Below are 16249 nucleotides of genomic sequence, written 5' to 3'. Positions count from 1 at the left end.
TAAAAACTACATGGGGAAAAATATTTATTTCTAAAGAGTCAAAAATGAACATTTTTGATGATAAAATATCTATAATATACAAATCTGAATTTATTTGATACTTTTAATTTTAATCCATTGGGAAATATCCGGAAAAATTTAAATAAATTTCACCATTCTGTAACTTTAAACCTTGCCATTTTAATTAATGGTACATTTTGTATGTAAAATAAGTACACATGTAATTTGTAATTTACTTGAAAACAAAGTTAAATACACAACATTGTTACAGAAAAGGAACAACCAAATATTTATACTTTAACCATCACTCAGTGTTGCATTTATCAAACATATCAGCAAATAAAATATTGAACCTCTTATAACCTTATTATACACAAACATGTAATTTTATAACATTATTAGCTGATATGTACAATTCAATTACATTATATAACTAATAATAACTCTCAAAAGAACAATTTATACACAAATGAAGGCTAGCAACCGTTTGAACTTTGGAATTTAATGTTGAACTTAGGAAAAAATGCACCCCTATCATCACCTTTGAGAGTTTGTTTCATTTTACGCCCTTTCCTCCCAACAGTATTTCAGTCATATAGGCGGGTAGTTTCCTAACCATCGTTCCTGGAGAGTTACACCAGTACCAGACTACCTTCCTCAGCGCTAAACTTCCAAAGCATCTATTGGGGATTGAACCCACGCCAGAGAGGTAACTGGATTAGAAGTCATCGACTCTAACCCCTCGACCACAGAGGCGGTTACCTTTAAGAGATGAATGAATTAAAACTACAAGTATAATAGAAAGAACTGTTATGATGTATTCTTAGCATATAAATAAATGTATAAAGAAAAAAAGAAAACATCAAAATATAAAGGCACATTATGCCTGAGAAATCAGATATTTTGAATTCTTTAGAAAGGTTGACCATGTGTCTAATAATGCTTTTGAGAGCATATTACATGTTAAACGCCTGAAGAGAAGAGCATGGAACATGCAGTAATGTGCAAAAAAGGTAGCAAAATGTTAACAAAGTAGTATTTTGACTTCCAGACAAAATCACTATACTGGTATTTATACCAAAGTATAAGAAACAAAAGATAGTAATTCTATATACGGTCAATGAGTAACTTATTGCAACTGTAACAAGATACCATAAATAAGAAGTTCTTAAGAAATACAAATGATGCTATTCAGGCACTTAATAGGCCTCTAAACTATACACTTAACATATATATCTGCAGATGTTTTCCTCTTATAGCAACTACCTGTAAATGGAAGCGGTCTCAGTGCCAAGATTTTCCCTAAATTTAAAAACATACAATATCCAATCCTTAGTCTTTCCTTGAAAAGTGTTTTTGTCTACTAAGAAAACCTTAAAATGATTTATAGAAGAATTATAATTTGAATACAAAAAATCTATTCCTTGAAGCGATTCCCTTATTTTCTATGTCTTTATTCGTTATTGTTAGTTACTATGGACACTTTACAATATATTTTTCCAATACCATACAGTAATGGTGGCATTCCTAAAATGTTGGAAAAGGTGTCTGGTGGTGACAGGTCTGTTATCTTTTATTCCTGAAAATTTAAGAGACCTGGGTTCATAAAATATTAATATAATAGTAACTATACCACTTAATTACAAATATTACAGCAGGAAATTATGTGACCTACAGGTTAACTTGATTGTAGAAGTAAAAATTACTGAAAATTTTAAACAGGCCAGTTAATATAGATTGTGCACCAAGGTTTAACAGTACCATACACAGTGTTCCTCATAGACAAATGATTTCTTCAATCTATGTAAAATAAGAACACACAGTGACACTCATTTAATGATATATAAAAAAAAAAAAAAAAAAAGAGCATAGCATATGATGTTAACACTTGTCTATCAATTTCAAAATAACAACTTTTGACAAAAATTTCCGAGTGAAAAAAAGAGCATAACTCCAAATACATAGCTTTCAAAATTATACTGAATTATTACCATGATAAGCAAAGATTTCAAGTTTCATAAAGATATGTTTAAATTTGTTTGACTAACAGGCTACATTTTTACATCATGACAACAAAGATGACAATGATGCCAACAGCCAATATTATAGCTCGACTTTTTCTTCAAAACAGACAAGTTAGAAATTGATACATAATTCTTTTATATTATTCTCCAAACAATGTAAACATCTGATAAACAAACCTGACAAATATAAGAGAAATAGTCATTTACATGTATCTTACATAAATTTGATAGTTGTGACCAAGTCTCTTTTATAAAACTTATTATCTAAAACTGAATCTGATTATAACTGCTGATACATTTAAGTACTGTACAGAAATGCAAAAGTTGGTCCGAAGAAAGGCCTTAACAGAACATCGTCGGATACCCACGGCCGAACCATTAACATTGATTGCATGTTATGTGACATGTTTATCAATCGTGGGTATCGGACTATGTAACAGTAAATACCACTTAACATTTCTTCGATACCACTTCCACATTACTAAGAATTCATGCTACCCAAGTTATTCCAATGACAAAATAACAGAAAGAAAAGATTTCTTTCTTTTTAGCTTTTAAGTTTTGCATGATTTAGTTTATATCTATGTATATCATGTTCATCGTCAAAATACACATCACCAGTCAAGAAGTGTCTCTCAGACTCCCTATACCAATCTTCAACATCAAATTCTGGAAAGAAAAAGTTCATTTCTTTCAACGCAGTTTCATCAGAATCGGATCCATGCGTTGAATTTCTTGTGTCTGTCAGACCAAATTGTCCCCTAATACTGTTTGGATCCTCATGTATAGTTTTAAATACTTTAGTTGCTCCCATTAGCTTTCTCCACTCTGCTATGGCATTTTCTCGAGCCAGAATATGGGTACTGATTGGTCCACTTGACATAAATGACACCAGTCTATTGTAAAAAAATCGCCCTTCATGCTCCCTGTAGAAGTCCTCGACTCTCGCTCTTGGTAGATGCATTCTTTTTGAGCGAATAAACAAGAATTCTTTTTGATGAATAAGTTCTTTAATCTGATGAACTAGATGTGGATGAGAAACCACATTAGGTTTTAATATTGCAAGGGTTAATTGTAAACTTTTTCTTGATGCTGATGACATGTTTATTCTTGTGAGCACAATTTCTTTTTTTTTTAACACAATGATAAACTTCTAGCAGTCAATCACTAGTTCATTGACTTTAAAAATCACACTTTTAAGCTGCAAAATTCAGAATCAAGTTTACTTGTTTTTCACTCCAGGATCTTTCATCAGTTTTTCAAAAATTTGTTGATTTCGCAACTTGGAAGCTTCAAGTTCAGAACGTGTCATTTTATATTTCTGAAAAGGAAATAATAAGTATGATGTTGAATATCACCAATAACAGTGAATCATGTCAGAATGTATGGTTGTTGGGTTTGTATATTTTGGCATTTAATGATAAATTACTCACCAATTAAATGCCATCATACATTGTATGTGTTAAAAGATTTTTTACTGAGGCTTTACAAATGAAATACATGTATCCAGATTCAGCACCTCCTCTCCAGATTCAAATTAATTCCTATCAAAGTTTTAAGCTGTTGTAAATTACTAAATAGAAAATAAATCATGTTGTCAAGTAAACAAATACAATGTATTAACATAACAGAAACTATTTCAATATAAAACATATACAAAACACATATATAAGATAAACTAAAATAGCTTAAATGGCCCTTAATTAACAGTAAGCTCGAAGAGCTGGCCCAAAGGGCATGCTGGCAAAGCGAGCTTTATGGTAACGCGAGTACCTGCTAGATAGTGTTGGTTTTGAAAACCTTTGCCAACATTTTTCTGATTATGTAATTATGTTATCAAGGAAAGCTGTTTAAAATGAAAAAAAAAACAAAAACAAAAACAACAGAAAAAGTTAATATGTTTTGCTTTTTTCAAAGTGGGCCGAGTTGACCTGTGCCGAGTTGACCCGTGCCGAGTTGGTATAGGGCTGAGTTGACTCTTTACCTTGGACTAGACATATAAAATAAAATATATCCCAGTACAACCAAACTACGTCTACTTTACCACACTTCTGGTTTAAGGTTTTTAGTCAAGAAAAATGTTGGCAAAGGTTTTCAAAACCAACACTATCTAGCAGGTACTCGAATCTGGAGACATGTATTTACTTTGTAAAGCCTCAGTAAAAAATCTTTTAACACATACAATGTATGATGTACATAATTGTACATTGTATTTCTGCAGAATTAATGTATATTTAGAAAAAAAATTCTTATGTTTATTCGTGCAGATTCGTTAAAAATTACTATGATACAATTGTGTTCCTTTTGGTGCTTTTTGTTTCAATGATGCTTTTTGTTTAAATAAAATATGATATAAAAACTTGTTTACTTATAATATTAAATATTTTAAATGTTTGTTCTTTATCTTACATACATAAAACAACATTTTATACATTTATTTACATGCAATGTATTTTGCTTTGTCCCAAGAATGGGTTGTAATTTTTTTTATTACCATAATCATTTAAATCGCGTTCATTGCCAAAAATTTAATACTTATTTAAGAAAACATCTTTACACATTGATGAATAAGTCCAGATATTAATTATGTGGTTCCAACAAAATAAACCAAAATTTTAATAAATTGAAAAGTGGGCCAAGTTGACCCGTGCCAAGTTGGAATATGGCCGAGCTGACTCGGGGGATCGAGTGCATTTTAAGGCTGAGCTGACCCTGATTCCCCGTACAAGTCAACCCGGCCTGAAGAGAATCCTGCCCCAAATTAGTCAATCCAGCCCCAATTCAATCTGATATCTGGTCAACCCGGCCCTATGTTTATTATTAGTTATTTGCCACTAATTTTTCTTCATTAACTTTTTCTACTCAAGAAATAATGTAAATAATTATTATTGCAAGATAAAAAAAGATTTATGATATCTAGAATCACATTAGCGGTTGTCATCAAAACTAGTTAACTAATGTGCTTTATTGTTTAATTACCAACTTATTTAAAGAAAAGGTGATGATTTTAAAACAAATCTTTGAATACATTCTCTTGAGTTGTTTATCTTAATAATTATACACATTATTTCCTGAATAGAAAAAAAGATAGAAAGATAATAAGAAAACGTAAAAAAGAAGTGCTATATTAATAATATTTAAAAATTTCTCTATTCTCTCGATTTCGGGTCTATACATGTACCTACAGACACAGTTTTAATAAGGGCTGAGTGTTGTGGACAGCTCTTTGTAAAGGTACATGTGGAAAAAGAAAACACATAGAGTAAGCACGGATGTAATATAAATCCGTGGAGTAAGTCCTAAAATATTTCCAAAGTTAGTTATTAAAAAAAAGTATTTCATTATTTTTTCTCTTGATTTACTAGTATAGTAACGGTACCAAAATAGACATCATAAGTTAAAGCATTTTCATATTTAGGAAAATATATTTTCGAATTTACATAAAATAAAGATATGAAACAGGCTAAGGTTTTTTCACAATTAATATTTCTTTGTTTATTGTTTGCCCTTACTTATTTGTTCATCACTTTTGAATACGTGCATACGATCACACATAATAATTATTATTGAATTTTATGTAATCATTCATTATCACTATCATGTATAAAAGCAATTAAGCCTAATAATGTTTTCAATAACTTTATTACATGGTTCATAATCTTCATTCAGTAAAGTTTTATTTATTTGTAAATATGAAATTATTTATAATTTTTTTTTTTTTTTATTTTTTTTTGTGTAATAAATATATCATTTATATGAAAGAAGCAAAATATTGTCTAAAACATAATAATTTAATTTAATAAGATGTTCTCTGAAAATCATTTTGGGGCCGGATTGACCGATTTTGGGGCCGCATTGACTTGAGGCCGGGTTAACTTGGGCCGGGGATAGGAAACAAGACAACTCACCCCCCAGATGATTCACCCCTCAAAAAACCAAGACAACTCACCCCTCAAGACAGTTCACCCCCCAAAATTGATAAGACAATTCACCCCTCATGTTTATTGTTTAAAAAAAATTAAAAAGTCAATATATTTATTGATTTATTATTTATCTATTATGTCATATTTATTCACAAAATAGATCTATAACGAAAACAAGCAAGTCAAGTTTCAAAATTTGATATATATTTATTTGTTATGTTATAAAGGCTCTAATTTTATTCAATCAAATCAAATAGCACATAGTTTATATTGAGGGAAATGCCCATAATGTATACACTTTTCATAAACATGTTATCTATCATTTATTTAATGGTCTTGATATTTTTATTGTATATATAATGCAAACAGAATAATTTAATTATCCATTATCTTAAAAGTGCTGTAAAACATATTGTTTATTCTAAGCACATAACACCTTGTTGTATAATCAATTAAGGAGGGAAAAAGTGTTAAAGGGATTAATGACAGGGATAAAGGGCTATTAAACGTATACAAACATCCACTCGAAATGTCATATTACACAAGACAGCATGTCTTGAATAGCTCCTCAAAAAATTTATTTGTAGATGATGTGTCATAAGCATCCAATGAGTTGTTTGAATATTGAATGGGTTACTTTAATTATCAATTCTACCAGGTACGTATATAAATATATACGTACCTGATTCTACATAATTTAGCTTTTCAATTTCACTTGTAAAATATAATTAGAAATTTATCAGAACTTCAAAGATTTAAGATAATTACCATATCTATCCATCTACCTAGATTAGAGTCACTTAACACCTAATTAGAGCAAATGATTATCACATGTTAATATCTTTGATATGTCATCTTATAATAACATCAAAAGCACTTAAACAAATTAAGACAAATTTATGGTGAATATGTAATTTTTACAGTTTTTATGTAAAATAATATGTAAAAATATTAACGCATAGTAACAAATATTATCTTTCAGTAATAAATTATAATAATTAGTTTAAATATGACTTAATATTTTATAAATATCAATTAAGTAAAGAAACACAACACATTTCTTTATTGCATCTTCTAATTCTAAGATAAATTTCATCAAAATTAAATTTAAAGAAATGCGGGGTGAATTGTCTGTGTCATTTTTCCAATAATGTGGGGTGAACTGTCTGGTGTGTTAATTGTCTGGAAAAAATGGTTGAGGGTGAATTGTCTGGGGGGTGAGTTGTCTGTAAGCCTATAGATATAGCTACTCAGTAGATCTACTGCATTTCATTTTGATTTTAAAGGCGTTTTGAGCACCACACACCAAGTCAAAGTGTCTTATGTCAGAACTCAGAATCTTAAGTTGCAAATACAATACAACTGAGATCAATATTAATGCTGTTTACGTAATTTATTTGATACCTTCATTGCCTCCTCTTCAGAAAGGTTGTGACAATAATTTGTGAAGTAGTATTGGAATCCAACAGGCGTCAGAATTGTAATAAGAGAAAGAGTGACTTTCGTTATCGTTCGCATTTCTACTGATGTATCACACAGTCAGTTAGCCTAAAAAGCATGTAAGGAACAATTTTATGGTAATCACTTTCTGACATCCCTTTCCTGGAGGAGGCGGAGTTTCGAAGTCACATGCTTATGACATCACAGAAAAACAAGATGGAGGCTTCCAAAACAGAGGCGCGGGAAATAGTCCAGAAAAAATACCATTTTTCTGGTTCAAACTCCCTTCAAAAATTAGAAGACAGCATCTTTCAACACGAGAAACAAACCAACTCTCTTTTCGTGTAAGTAAAGACCCGTAAATAAGCTTAAGATACCCTGGAAGTTTAATTCTATTATTGTCAATTTTGTTAGAAAATATACCGAAAAGCGAACGGAACAAATACGCGGAAAGTGTTACTGGACACACAGGGACCCCTCGTGACCTCCCCACTCACAGGCACTAGACATAATTATTTTACCCATATACGCTCATAATACTATATATAAAGAATTTTCTTTATATATAGTATAATGAGCGTATATATCAGTGTTTATTCTAGGAGGGGGGATTCACCCCTATTTTTGAGAATTCACTCCTATTTTTTCAGAGGCAGGGGGAAAATTTTACATAGAGAAAGAAGGGAAAAGATCAACAAATATAATAAATTCTGACTTTTCGATAAAAATCCCCCCAATTTTTCGAATCCTAGAATAGACCCTGGTATATGGGTAAAATAATTGTGTCTAGTGCCTGTGTCCCCACTGGCACTGTAGAGAACTGTCTGTATTTGTGCGATATTTTGCAGACAGTTTCTCCCCATTTTATTCTTTTAAAAAGATCGATTTTTTCTTAGTTGTGTGGTAAGGTATGGTAGTGTAACCGTAATTCACTTTAGTTGATATAAATGGGTTGACGTAGCCTACAGAGCCCCCTCTTGACTAGATCTACCGGGTTGAGACAACTCGGCCCTATACCAGCTCGGCACGGGTCAACTTGGCCAACTGAAAAAAAAACATTAATTTTTTTCTGATTACTTGCATGTTATCAAGACCATCTAATGTATTATAAATGAAAAATAAGAGATATCTGCAGATCAGGTATACTATTATATTATTGTATCCCTGTTTCTCGTATTTTTGTGGTTTCTCATATTTTCGTGGAATTATTAAAACAGATGGAAGCGACACTCGCGACTTCTGTCGATATCCGAAAACATGTCTATTTAGCAGAGCTGTTTTGTCTCTGGCAAAAATAACGAAAGAAATGCGACAAAAACAGATAAAAAAACAAAATAACTGTGGAAATTATTGCAAAGTCTAGAGGAAAACATTAAATTAATCAGTTTTTTCTCCAAGATCATCAATTTTTTAGTTTTTCCCATGTTGCAGAAACCTGTATCAGGTCTCTAACACAAGGCGCTTTAAATGACGGTTTCACACTACTATATGTACAATACAGCTCAAAGCATTTGTTCCACAAATAGATAATATACAAATCATATGAACTCCAATTAAAAACCAATAATGAAACATTATTTATCCTTAATATAAATTTTTAGTTTTGACAACAAAACAATAAAACATATGACTACAGTACAATGAAAAACTGTAGTATTCATTGCTAAATGCTTATATAACTAATAAGTAAACATAAACATAAAATATTTTAGAGGGATAATGTAAACAACAACACATAATTGAGTTCAAACTATTTTTAGAACAAACCAAATCATGTGGTACCAAAAAGGCGTCAATATGATCCTAAAAGTTTGATTATGGCCTACCAAGCTTTTATTAAAACACAAAAAATTACAAAGCTAAGCTATTTAACACTTAATTAGGAGTTGCACTAATGATTTGAACTGGTGTGTAGAATAAAATCATCACAGAGCGACCAGCCTTAACAACCAATCAAATTCCACGATAATATGAGAAAGCACCTGCTTCACATAAAGGGTGAAGGTCAGCATATACAAGCGGAAATAACTTAAGTTTTGCTTTCGGTTACGATCTTTCTTCATTTATATTGTCTTAAAAGGGCATTTTTCTGTGTATCAGACTAAAAAATACTGTACCAAAATGTTTAATAAAAATTATCCAACCAAGTTTAGGCCTTAGCCCCACTATAATACGAGAAAACAGGATACATAGGATGGTCCCCTATGGTACCACTGTTCTTATTATTTCCAGCAAATTGTGCAAATAAAAAGAACTTGTATTTACTATTTTATTGAATTGTGTTTTGTTGTCGCATCTTGACATTAAAATACACATGTCATTGATAGAAATAACTCCAAAATTTGAATGGGAGCTTAAATGGATATCACTATGGTACCGTTATATGTTAATTGATGGCCCTTTTTTAATTCAGTATAATTGTTTGTAACAGAATATGATGTCACTACAGTTTCAGCAGACGACCTTCACTTGTCGGAACATGAAATTATAAGTTTAAATGTTAAATATTGGGTAAAATAAAGAAGTATTTTTAACACACACCGGCAGCTTTGGATTTTCCTATCAATGACAGAATTTATTTGAAATGAAAAAAATTCTATCCAAATTCACAAAAATCAGCACTTCCACTTTCACGTTAATGAATAAATTAGATGGAAACAGTATTTGGTGGCATTCAATGTGTAAAGAAACAAATTTTCTAATTACATCGGAATGGGCAAGGACGCGTTACCTGCGGGGAGTACTATACTACATTGTATCTAATCTCATGCAAACTAGTAAGGGTGTAACGGTTTACCGGTATACCGATATATTGCAATATGAAAAAATAAATTTCGTACCGCGGTACGATTTTTGGAAAACCGGTATTTTATAAAAATCATAATTTTCAATTAATTGCCTTCTAATTTTGTACAAATTTCACATAAAATCTTTAATTGGCGAATTTTGTTGGCGCCAACGTAAGATAAAAGTATCCGCCAACTAGTACACTTAAAAATAATAAGCGGCCGCATAATTTACAATTTTACATAAGCGGCCCAGATGTGAAAGGTCACACGCGACTAGTTTTGTTTATCAAATTGTGTGACACTTTACTTTCTATTTATTCCTTACATTTTTATTAAGTTTCTACTAAAAATATATACATATAATAATAGTATATGAATGTTACTCCATCTTTACATCAAAACAAATACACGACAATACGTATTGCAATATATTGCAATACGCTTCAGCAAAATGGCAATATATTGCAATACGGTTTTTGCTGTATTGTTACACCCCTACAAACTAGTTAAATCCGCCCAAAGTCAGATCGGCCCCAAGTCAAATTGGCTCAAAATCAGTCGAATCGTCCTCAAAATTAGTCAAATCGGCCACACAACAATTTTAAAAGTCAAATCGGCCCCAAAACTAGTCAAATCGACTCCAAAACTAGTCAAATTGGCCCCAAAACTAGCAGAATGGGCATCAAAACTAGTCAAATCGGCCCTTAAGTTATTTGTTGGTTATTGAAATGACTGATTATTGTATAGACTGTGGAAGTGTTGTGAGGAAACGGCAGGAGGCAGTCACTTGTGATGCTTGTGACAGATGACAACATAGGAAGTGTAATACCGGTGAGTTACTTTAATTGACAAAACTTCAGGAGTAAAAATATTGCCATTACATTTGAAAATATATCATCATGAGATTGACTAACAGGTTTAAATACTTAAAAATAATGGTGCATTAATTGCCCTAGCAAAATAATTTAAAAAAAACAAAACATATCTATATCTAAATTCAATTTTTAAAGAGCAGTTTTTACCTTGACTTTTTTTTTTTGAAAAAAAAGTAGAGGTATTGCTATACTAGTCTTATTTCTTGGTGTATTGTCTTCATACTTGGCCACAACAACCCTTGGGACAAGACCTTTCAGTAGACCACACTAACCTTGACCTTCATCCATAAATGACTTTGACCTTCAAGGTTAAAAGTCCAAATTTTGCTTGTTCATGCTGTTATTGACTGTAACTTTGTTATTTTTGAATGGATTGTCTTCAAACTTGAACATAATAATCTTCAAGGATATCCCTTAAAAATAACTTGACAGACCTTGACCTTCACTCATAAATGACCTTGACTTTGAAGGTCAAATTATTGAATTTTAATTTTTTTGGCTATTATTGGCTGTAACATTGTTTATTTTTGAATGGAACATAATAATCTTCTAGGATAACACTTAAAAATAATCAGACAGACCTTGACCAAATCACTCATTAATGACCTTGACCGTTTCATTGTTTTTTGCTGTAACTGGCTGTAACTTTGCTATTATTGAAGGGATCAACTTATATTATAACAAAACATACTTAAGATTGTCTTCAAACTTGAACATGTCACCACCACGTGACACCACATGCACCAGCCAGATCACCACCATGTATCACCACACATGAACACAATGTGACACCACCATGTGATTACCACATGTCAACACCAACATATTGTGCGTGTTTCTATTTATAGAATTGCGTGTTTCTGTTTATATATATATATATATATATATATATATATATAAATTAGTTTATTCAAAGATTTTGTTCAAACATTCCTTTGTTTGCTTTTAGAGAAAATTAAAGTCGAGCGTTGCCCCCGTCTGGCGGTGGCTCTTGTTTCCTTGTTGCCATGACAACCAGAGTTCTGCTTATAATTTAATTCTTTGAACAATTTTTGAACAAAGTTGACTACCAAAGGAACATTCCTGTGAAGTTTAGATGGAATTGGCTTAGCGGTTTAAGAGGAGATGTTGTTTAAAGTAAAAGTTTATGGACAGACGGCTGGACAGGTGAGCTTAAACAAGCAAAAACTTGATTGTCCTGCAAGAATAATTATCAAGTCAATAGTTTGATTTCCAGTTTATATGTAATGCCACTCTTAATTCAGGGTTCCCACGGTCAGGGAAAAGTCAGGGAATATTGAAATTGGTCAGGGTAACTTGAAAAATAACCAAGTCAGGGAATTTTGTAGAAAAATTTTTTTGTCAAACAGCAAGAAGCAAAATCAGTAAAAGCTAAGGCAGTTTCTTCCATTATTTTGGGTATCTTTATTGTTATTTTTGATTATGAGCTTCTGTTTTATTTTTATATTCTTTTACTCTTAAAAATGATTATGCTTCTGCCTGAAGATTTTGGATATTTTTGTCTTTAACAGTAACTAACTTATTATGCCCCCCACTTCGAAGAAGAGGGGGTATATTGCTTTGCACTTGTCTGTCCGTTGGTCCGTAGACCAAATGGTTTCCGAGTGATAACTAAAACACCCTTAGGTCTAGGAACTTCAAACTTGGTATGGTGAATTTGTCATGACCAGTAGATGACCCCTATTGATTTTGGGGTCAAGGGTCAAAAGGTCAAGGTCACATTGACCTTGTAAGCAAAAACGGTTTCCGATCAATAACTAAGAACCCTTAGGCCTAGGAACTTCAAACTTGATATGGTGATTGGTCATGATCAGTAGATGACCCCTATTGATTTACGGGTCAAGGGGTCAAAGGTCAAGGTCACATTGACTTCTTAGGTAAAAACGGTTTCCGATCAATAACTAAAGAACCCTTAGGCCTAGGAACTTCAAACTTGGTATGGTGATTGTTCATGACCAGCAGATGACCCCTATTGATTTTGGGGTTAAGGGGTCAAGGTCACATTGACCTTGTAGGTAAAAACGATTTCCGATCAATAACTAAAGAACGCTTAGGCCTAGAAACTTCGAACTTGGAATGATGATTGGTCATGACCAGCAGATGACTCCTATTGATTTTTGGGTCAAAGGTCAAGGTCACATTGACCTTTTAGGTAAAAACGGTTTCCAATCAATAACTAAAGAAAGCTTAGGCCTAGAAGCTTCAAACTTGGTATGATGATTGGTCATTGCCAGCAGATGACCCCTATTGATTTTGGGATCAAGGGGTCCAAGGTCAAGGTTACATTGACCTTGTAGGTAAAAACAGTTTCCGATCAATAACTAACGAACGCTTAGGCCTAGTAACTTCAAACTTTGTATGATGATTGGTCATGACCAGTAGATGACCCCTATTGATTTTGGGGTCACTAGGTCAAAGTCACAGGGGCCTTAATGTCAGAATGGTTTCCGCTGATTATTTTGAAAACTATACATCACAAAATAGTGATTGGTCATATATAATAGATGACCCCTATTGATTTTGGGGTCACTAGGTCAAAGGTCAATGTCACAGTTGCCTTAAATGTCAGAATGGTTTCAGCTCATTATCTTGAAAATTATTTTTCACAAAGTCTTCATTATTTTTCTTTTTTTCATATTTACACTTCCATGTACCCATTTATGGCAAGTTTCTATAATAAAATAACCAATAATGTGAGTCAAGGGCTAGGAAGGGGGGCATATGTGTCGTTCGACATTTCCTGTATTTTACAGTGGAATAAAGGCTGTTTCCCCTAGCCCATAATATATTAGCTAGTACCATGCATGTTAAATTGAATTAAAATTGAAAATTTTATAAAAATGTATGGGTAAATTCCATTCTCAGTGGTTGGACTTTTATTTTCCCCTTTTGTGATTTATCAAGCTATATTTCCCCCTTTAGGATTTTGAAAAAAAAAATCCCTGGTATAAATATAATTGCTGCTGGTGTTCAGGAGTGAACTATATTTCAATCTTACATGTAAAACATACAAATTTCCTATCTATTTCATGCTATTTTAGTGATTTTAAGTCATCTTTACTTGTTTGGCTGCGTAACGTCATGAGTTCTAACATCACTGCAGTGATTTTTTTACCTCTGCATCCTGAGTCCAGGACTCATTGAATTTGCTGTGGATGCAAAGTTTCAAATAATGTGCATCTTTTGGATGCATACTTTTTCTGAGTAGGGAGTCCTGTCTGACAGGAATTTGGTAATAAATACCAAATTGTGTTCAAGTTATGTCAATCATATTCTAGGTCTGCAAATCTTCTACAGATAAGAAATAATAATGAGTGCTTTACTATAGATTATTAAGCATAAAATATTAAGGAAAATGAAGTTTTGATTAATCTCAAACTAAATTAATGGAAATAAACTTATTAAATTTATTTGACAGTTTTGAATTATTTCAGTATCAGAAGCATTGTAATTAATGTAGAAATCAAATTCAATTTTTCTTCATTCCATTGTTAATATACCTTTCATATCACTAAAGCAATATTAAGCCTTGTAACTTAGATTAGTCGGCTAAATTTTGGGACTCATAGATTTATAGTTCAGCGAGTCCTAGGACCCACACTGATGAGTTTGTAAAAAAATCACTGTCACTGTATACTGAATTTATTCCTGTTGATAATTCCATTTAGTTATGAAATATTATTTTCATCCGCATTCAAATATAGTCCGGCTACAGTGAAAATTATCAATTATAATTTCACTGTGAAAATTATCAAATATAATTTCACTTTCCACAGCAAAAAATGTAAGAAATTTCGTTCCTACATGCAAAAATGAAAATAAGCACTTGTGAAAATGTTGAAAATCTGATGATCACTTGTGAAATAAATTTTCTATCACACACTGAAAAAAATATCCTCTTTTAAACTTACAATATTACAGTGTAAGACAAAACATCAACTAGTCATCCAGATAGTTCAGTGATTAGAATATCTGTTTCTTTTAGCAGAAGAGCTGGGTTCAAGTCCCAGTCTGGATAGCTGTTGTTTTGTTTTGAAACTGATATTTCATTTAACCTAAAATATAAATCTGATAAGATTATTTTAATAATTTTTTAGGATAATAGATTTTGTTATTAATTTATAGCAAACTTGCGCATAATTTTTAAAGAAGTTTAAAGGCAATTTAAAGAATTTAGAAATACAGTGTTGCAAAATGGTGATGTGTTACATGATGTCTTTAATATTTTTTCAGTATTTTACAATTTACAATGTACATGTAATTGGCTTAATATTTATTGGATAACTTTAAAAGAATGAAACAATAATTTATATCTGTACAGGTAACTAGAGTCGCGTAACTTAGCCCCTGTCCTTGTTTTAGTTTGTCGTTCCTTATCAAAGATTAGATACTCTGTGCCATTGGCCTCATCCAAACACAGTTGAACATCTTCCCAGCAAAGATCCCGACATTCTTTCCTGTCCTCATACCGAAATATTGAGTGCAAATAAGGCTCTTTGGTTGCTCGTACCTAAGGTTCTTGAGTCATACATTTTGTTTAATGTAGAATCATCAAGGATATCTGCTTCCTTTGGCTTGTTCCCCAAACCAATTTTTATTTGTTTGGGTCGTCAGACCAAACAAATAATGGTAGCGAAATTTCAGACTCTAATGCTGTTAAGTGCCGAAAGTAGTCCGCTTTTTTGAAGCAGTTACTTCCCTTTATATGTAGCACTTAGGCTGAAAAATTTAGGGAAGATCACTGCGTAAATATGGTCACATGACAGGCGGATTAATTTTCAAGCAAAATGATTCCCGAATGGTGGAAGATTTTTAATATTGTTTTATTCTTTATAAATATACATGCTTATAGTAAGCGCCATGATTATTTACACAAGTGTTAAACAACAGATAGCGTCGTTACAAACCCTAAATAGAATAATATGGTTTTCTTCAGGCCATGAACAAATAAATTCACCGTGGCCGAGGGGTTTGCGCTCTCGCTTAGGAAGCGAGAGGTCTGGAGTTCAAATCCCAATTTCGGCAACTCATTTTTTAGCTCGACTATTCGCAGAATAATCGAGCTAATGCAGTCACCCATTTGTCGGCGTCGGCGTCCCTGTGGTTAAATTTTTGCGTGTAAGCTGGTATCTCCATAACTACTGAAGGGAATGTATTGAAACTTGAAGAGTTTGTAC

The 16249-nt window shown here is 32.2% G+C and overlaps 1 protein-coding gene across 1 annotated transcript; it reads right to left on the bottom strand.

Moving 5' to 3' along the window:
- Positions 1-219: 219 nt before the first annotated feature.
- Positions 220-7518, bottom strand: LOC132715746 (nucleoside diphosphate kinase 6-like). Its single transcript, XM_060698810.1, has 2 exons — positions 7352-7518; positions 220-3345 (listed from the first exon to the last, which is right to left on the bottom strand). The coding sequence occupies exon 2, from the start codon at positions 3124-3126 to the stop codon at positions 2572-2574; it is 555 nt and encodes a 184-aa protein (XP_060554793.1). The 5' UTR covers positions 3127-3345; positions 7352-7518; the 3' UTR covers positions 220-2571.
- Between the last annotated feature and the right edge of the window lie 8731 nt (positions 7519-16249).

Source organism: Ruditapes philippinarum, unplaced genomic scaffold, assembly GCF_026571515.1.
Source record: "Ruditapes philippinarum isolate M1 unplaced genomic scaffold, ASM2657151v2 ctg1998_1_1_1_1, whole genome shotgun sequence".
NCBI lineage: Eukaryota > Metazoa > Mollusca > Bivalvia > Venerida > Veneridae > Ruditapes > Ruditapes philippinarum.
The sequence above is the reverse complement of the archived record's forward strand: the minus strand, read 5'-3'. Positions and strand labels throughout refer to the sequence as shown.

Coding starts and splice junctions, on each gene's coding strand:
- LOC132715746 (XM_060698810.1), bottom strand. CDS start 3,126: ATGTCATCAGCATCAAGAAAAAGTTTACAATTAACCCTTGCAATATTA.